This window comes from Manduca sexta, chromosome 28 (genome assembly GCF_014839805.1).
Source record: "Manduca sexta isolate Smith_Timp_Sample1 chromosome 28, JHU_Msex_v1.0, whole genome shotgun sequence".
Taxonomy (NCBI): domain Eukaryota; kingdom Metazoa; phylum Arthropoda; class Insecta; order Lepidoptera; family Sphingidae; genus Manduca; species Manduca sexta.
The window spans coordinates 16,617,099-16,623,755 of record NC_051142.1 but is presented as its reverse complement, the minus strand read 5'-3'; the positions used below and the strand labels follow the sequence as shown (position 1 = coordinate 16,623,755).

The 6,657-nt window shown below is 34.8% G+C and overlaps 1 protein-coding gene across 1 annotated transcript; it reads left to right on the top strand.

Annotated features, from left to right (window-relative positions):
- The first annotated feature begins 387 nt into the window (after window positions 1-387).
- LOC115456155 (histidine triad nucleotide-binding protein 1) lies at window positions 388-5,342 on the top strand. Its single transcript, XM_030185083.2, has 2 exons — window positions 388-796; window positions 3,522-5,342. The coding sequence occupies exons 1-2, from the start codon at window positions 455-457 to the stop codon at window positions 3,681-3,683; spliced, it is 504 nt and encodes a 167-aa protein (XP_030040943.1). The 5' UTR covers window positions 388-454; the 3' UTR covers window positions 3,684-5,342.
- The last annotated feature ends 1,315 nt before the right edge of the window (window positions 5,343-6,657 follow it).

The window sequence follows — 6,657 nt, the reverse complement described above, 5'->3', positions numbered from 1 at the left end:
ATTGTTTAGTATTCCAATGCGCCCGCCATCCTGAAACATTAGGTGTTAAGGCTTATTATGTCCAGAACACAACAGTGACTACATACTGCTGCTTGGCGGCAGAAATAGACATTACGGTGGTATCTACCCAGGCGAAGTCTCACATATGAGAGACTTACCACCTGATACATTGCTTTTTCCATTATTTTCTTATTTAGGCTTTTTTTTATTAATTAATTAATATAGTAAATTTCCTGTGTAATACAATGTTATAAAACGTTATGTTTCTCTATCATAAAGCTTTTTTAAAGTTGTGTTTCAAATGTTCTATAATAATTTCCAAATCAATGTATAACATTATTATTATAGTAGTTTTATAATTTATATCGTAGCAACCCTACTATCTAAAATCTGTCAATGTCAAACGAAAAAAGTCAAAGTTATGTGTGTAGTGTGAAGATGGGAATATACATTAATGTTTGAAAAAATGTTTAACAAAGTTTTTCAACGTGCTCTTAAATTCAGATTAAAGAAAAGTTATCCAACGAATATATACGATTTATCCCGTGGTTCCGCGATCGCAGTACGAAGGCCATATAGTGATGAGGTTCGCCGTGCCCAGGCGCAGAGTGTTGCTGCGCCGGGACCTACCATATTCGATAAGATTATATCCAAGGAAATAAAAGCTGACATTATTTACGAAGATGATTTATGTTTGGCCTTCAACGATATTTCTCCACAAGCCCCTGTCCATTTTCTGGTTATTCCGAAACGAAGAATACCAAGATTGCAAGATGCGCAACAAAGTGATTTAGAGGTATGTATAACCCGACCGAATCGAGTAGTCGGCGGGAATTTTTAAATGTGGAATGCGGTTGTGATAAATTATGTAAGTTTTTAATTAAATAAATACAAGGCTACTTAGTTGTGATGTCTTGATTGTGACGTTAATTGTAAAAGTTTATTGACGAAAATCTAAACAAGTATCATGTATGTAAGTGTACTTTGTTTTTCTATTTTCTTTGCCTTTAATTTATAGCAGTAGGCATGTATTTTCTGTGTGGAGACATTTTCAGAATACTAATTCACCTCATTGTTTATTCCAAACATGTTCTTAGCAAGTCTTACATGTTCTAACACCATTTTATGCGATTGTAATAGATCCTAGTGTAAATACCTATTGTAAGTATTTTATTTGTGATATGGTTTTGTTGTACTTACATCAAAATAAAAAGTAGGTAACTCACACCTTTATTATTAAATGATTACTGAAAGATATGACTTATGCATATATGATTTCACAAACCTTTTTTAATTCAAAATTATGTGATAAATGAAAAAAATATGTTGGGTACAAATTTGAATACTCGACAAACATTTTTTTATAACAATATTAAAAACACCTATCTACTTTAAAATACTGATCCATATTCAATCAAAATTATCTATATAATAATAGTGGCTGTCACAACATTGATCAAATATGAACAGGCTAGCATAATAATTTTGCTTCTTTAGAAGGGAGGTTCTTGTCTTGAAGAACAATACTCTTGCAAATGCTTCATCCCTTACCTTCAGATATAGTAGACAGTCACTTTGCCAAGCCCATAATGCAAACAGTGATGTTTTTTAATTCACTACACTAATATTTAAATATATTTATTTGGATTTCAAATAATTTTCTTTTCTATGTGCACACACAACTAAGAATTTTCTTTTGACTGAGCTTGAAACCTTTTGTTTTATAACCATAACTTTATACCTAGATAAGAATAATTAAAAAAAAACTCTGTTGAGGCAACTATTCTATATATATTCAGGACTCTGCTGGAAGAAAGATGATGATCTTCAATCTAGTAGAATTATGTTCAGGCTGTGTAAGTAAAGAGTTTTTGGGCTCGAATCCTTTGTGGTAGGTAATTGGTGATTTATCATTTTAGAGTAACACTATAAAATTTGTGTTTAATATGGTGTACCCAATTTTCACATGTTTCAGTAATAAATTTACCAAACTCTATGTGTGTTTTGGCATACCTTTTATTTAAGAGGAAATATATTATGTTTTATTGTATTGGCTGGTCAAACAAGGTGGTAGGTCACTTAGGATGAGTGGTTACCAAAGTTTAGAAATATACACAATTCCACATTAATTCACTTATATATCTGACTTTCAAGTGAAAAGAATATTACTTGAGAAATGGTGCGAGTTTGTTAGTTGTTCATCAACTAAGTTGATACTTCATAGAGGTTTTATGGGATGGAACCTTGCAAGAATTTATGGTAATTTATTGATGATTCTAGTTTTAAGGGTGTTTATGAACAATAATAAGTTACAATTAAGTAACTTTTTATATGTTTATATCCTCTTTAATAAACCATAATAAATATGTATACCATTAGCAATATTTTTGACCACCCTTTTCTCGTTCCTAATCATCGCAACACATATTTTCAAACATGTTGCAGAAAGGATGGCCGGTTTAAGGTCAACCGCATCTGGTTTCCCCCCTGAGGCAATTATATACCTGTGGTTGCCAATTCACATTTAGGGCTATGAGGGCTCGCAAATATTTTCTGGCCTTCTCCCCTCCTCCGAACCTAAAAGGGTTCCTTCTCTTTCCCCAGATATGCCTTCCCAATATTCCTCTAGGGCCCTTCAGTCGCCAAGCCGGGGGATCCGATTATCCAATTCGCAGATTTCCCGTAGTTGACTGACGGGGGCCAAAAAGAAAACAACACCTGGTAAAATTAACCTAAGGAGGGAAAATTATAATCATTAGAGGCATTTAATTAAAAACACGCGTGATAGCTAATGATAGTAAGTTTTATCACACCTAATCGTCGCTATCAGCGCATATTTATTTAGCCGCATACCTGTCGTGTTACTCACACGGCCTGCTTGTGCATGTCTACGTATTTAAAATGCGTAGTTTTTATTAATGACGATTAGCGGTCGGCTGATTGTTAGCCATCTAATTACAATGTCTCAACGCTACGCGGAATTACTGATGTACTGAATGACAATACATTTACCTTGATATGTCTTATGTGGTGATATAAAATTAAGACAGTTTATGGAGTAAATACATTTCATTTATTATTTTCATTTGATTAATGCTGAAAATCTATGTATGTAAATATTATGTTCCGATGGATATACTGGTCTATAGATAAATATAATTGCAAAGGGAATGGTATAGATTTTATCTCCCAAGCCTCAAGTTTTAATGACTGTATATACAAGCTCAATCTACCTACGTAGTTTTTGTCACGTAATTTTGTAACCTAGGTATAAGGCGGCAAATGAAGAAGTTATTACATACATGCACGCATGCACACATAGACATTCAGCCTGCCTATCCCACAAGAGATATGCAGAGGTGCAACCAGGGCACTCTATTCGCCATGTGTATTTCGTCCCATAATGTGATAAGCGGCGAGCCTATCGCCATAAAGGGCTTTCAGACGCAGCGGTAATACTGAGCAGAATAACCAATATCCCTGAAAAAAAAACCCCTAATAGTCACATTTTTAATCCACAGCTCCTAGGTCATTTAATGCTGGTGGCGCGCTCTCTGGGATCCCAGCGTGCCCCGTCAGGGTGGCGTCTCGTAGTAAACAACGGCAGGGATGGGGCACAAAGCGTCTACCATCTCCATCTTCACGTGCTGGGCGGCAGGCAGATGGGCTGGCCGCCGGGGTAACGTCATTACGAAGTGGGGTAACTCTGACCAAAATTGATTATTTTATTGGTATATGTGCTCATTTAGTCGTATTTGTTTTAGGAATTTGAGTACCAATTGAAAATTTGTATACATCAGCTCATTTAGTGGTCATTGTGTTAAATGTGCTTTTGATTTTTTTAATGAAATTTTATTTTATTATGGTTTAAATTTTTGCAGTTGATACATAGCCTGAAATAGATATTCGGTATTTTTTTTGTATTGAAAAAAAGGCTTGAGTATTCATTTGTTTTATTGTTTCTAAATAGACTATTTATAGTACGTATATTTTTGGAATTTATGATGATTTAAAACAGACTCCGTGAATTCGGTTTTTTTCTTATATTGAAAAAATAACTTGAGTTTTTTTTTACGGAAAGATACATCGAGTCGGTGCGATAATGCTTTTTCCACGATAGACCTTACTTTTTAGGGATATTGTGAAATAACCAATACTTGCACGGTCCTCTCCTACTACTGAGAGGGTTTAGGCCTTAGTCTACCACGCTGGCTTAGTGAGGGTTGGCAGACTTCACATACCTTCGAAATTCTTAGTTTTATATATGTTTTCACCAAGTTTCCCTTCATCGTTAAAGCGAGCGACGGAGAATACAAAAGTAAATTCAATTTAAATTTACTCAATGTAGCTCAATCATTCCTAAGCCATATTTGTCATACAAATATGTTTCGACTCAATTCTTTGAACTTAAGCTATTTTACATAAAGTAAATATTTTAAAACGGCGCGGCGCGTAGCAATGAATCAACTTGATTCAAATTCAAACCACATAACTATTGAAATGTGTGTATATAATATACTGTATGCCACAGAGCGTAAGTTCGTTTTTCCTTTGCTATGTCGAGGTGTTTTGCTGGCGATAAGCCTCCATTGTCTACGAGAAATTCCAACTTGCTGATACCTTCTCAACCTCTCATGATCCGGGTCCAATATTCCCTACGTCATATCAATTAAAATGGCCAATGACCCTGAGGATCCTAATTGCTTTATAATGGCTGCTGGAACTGCCCGTAGCGGCACAATGATTTCTACTCTTAACTTTGCAACGTTCAATGTTGATAAATTATATTAATGCCCGCTAATATCTGGCTGCGCGGCCGTGCTCCCAGTGACGCCTTGGAATTACCTTTTAAGTCAAGCAAAGGACACGTATCGTAGTGCAATTCTCTGCAACCTGTTGTCCCACAAGGGGAGGATGCCGGTTAGCTGTTATCCGAGTCCTGGTAGAGCGATAAGTCATTGTCAATCTTGCTCAGGTACATTGGTTTTTATTAAACAAATTATTGTTGGGATCGAATACATTTTTTGGAACTTAAAGCTCACACAATATGAAATTATTACAGAATGTAAGAAAAAAATTGGGGAAAATATCAGGTATTTATCCCCAAAATAAATGATAATCTTAACAGAACCAGTTTTATACCAGTGATTTTCAATAAAGTATTATTGAAGAAATCAAAAAATTACGTATTTTTACAAAATCTAAGTTTTTTTTTATCTGGATTGCAAAGCCAATTTATTAATTTTATCAAAAAATATGTTGTTTAATTTATAAAATTCTGGCAGAAATTGTCAGAATTACAGTGTCTCTTTTTCTTTCTGGAAATAATGCATTCGCACTTATCTAACATATTAATTTTTTTGCTCTAATTAAGCTTACTGGTAATAAAATGAAGCATATTTAAAAATAATACAACGTAATATTATTTTTGTCAAGATTCAGATTTTCCTTTATGTAAAGACACAATTAAATATATATCTTTCATTTTTTATTTCAGTATGTACTGAATTAGATATTATAATTAGATTTAAAAAATTGTCAAAGGAAGTGTCATAAAACGCCATTAAATTTTTAGATGTAGTGCAATATATAGCCAAATTTATATTACTAAGAAAATGTCATCTTTTTTACGGAAAATGCCACAGTTTGGCGCTGTTCTGAGATTAAAAAGTTTAAATATCAAGGAAATAACGTTTAGAAGCCGCAAATATATAACCGTCAGCTTTTTATGTATTTAAGCCAATCGAATTATAACATTGAACTTGAACTGATTGGAGTTGTTTGCCGCGCCCATTAAATCTATACTATTATATAAAGCTGAAGAGTTTGTTTGTTTGTTTGTTTGTTTGTTTGTTTGAACGCGCTAATCTCAGGAACCACCAGTCCAAATTGAAAAATTCTTTTTGCGTTGGATAGCCCTTTGTTCGTGGAGTGCTATAGGCTATATATCATCACGCTATACCCAATAGGAGCGGGGCAGTAATGGCTAATCTCAGGAACTACCGGTCCAAACTGAAAAATTATTTTTGTGTTGGATAGCCCTTTGTTCCTGGAGTGCTATAGGCTATATATCATCACGCTATGACCAATAGGAGCGGAGCAGTAATGACTAATCTCAGGAACTACCGGTTCGAACTGAAAAAATCTTTTTGTGTTGGATAGCTCTTTATTAGCGTAGTGCTATAGGCTATATATCATCACGCTATGACCAATAGGAGCGGAGCAGTAATGGCTAATCTCAGGAACTACCGGTTCGAACTGAAAAATTCTTTTTGTGTTGGATAGCTCTTTATTAGTGTAGTGCTATAGGCTATATATCATCACGCTATGACCAATAGGAGCGGAGCAGTAATGGCTAATCTCAGGAACTACCGGTTCAAACTGAAAAATTATTTTTGTGTTGGATAGTTCTTTGTTCGTGGAGTACTATGGGGTATATATCATCACGCTATGACCAATAGGAGCGGAGCAGTAATGGCTAATCTCAGGAACTATCAGATCGAACTGAAAAAATATTTTTGTGTTGGATAGCACTTTGTTCCTGGAGTGCTATAGGCTATATATCATCACGCTATGACTAATAGGAGCGGAGCAGTAATGGCTAATCTCAGGAACTACCGTGTTTGAACTGAAAAAATCTTTTTGTGTTGGATAGCC

Coding starts and splice junctions, on each gene's coding strand:
- LOC115456155 (XM_030185083.2), top strand. CDS start 455: ATGTTTGAAAAAATGTTTAACAAAGTTTTTCAACGTGCTCTTAAATTC. Junction 797..3,521: donor CGCAACAAAGTGATTTAGAG/GTATGTATAACC, acceptor TTTAATCCACAG/CTCCTAGGTCATTTAATGCT.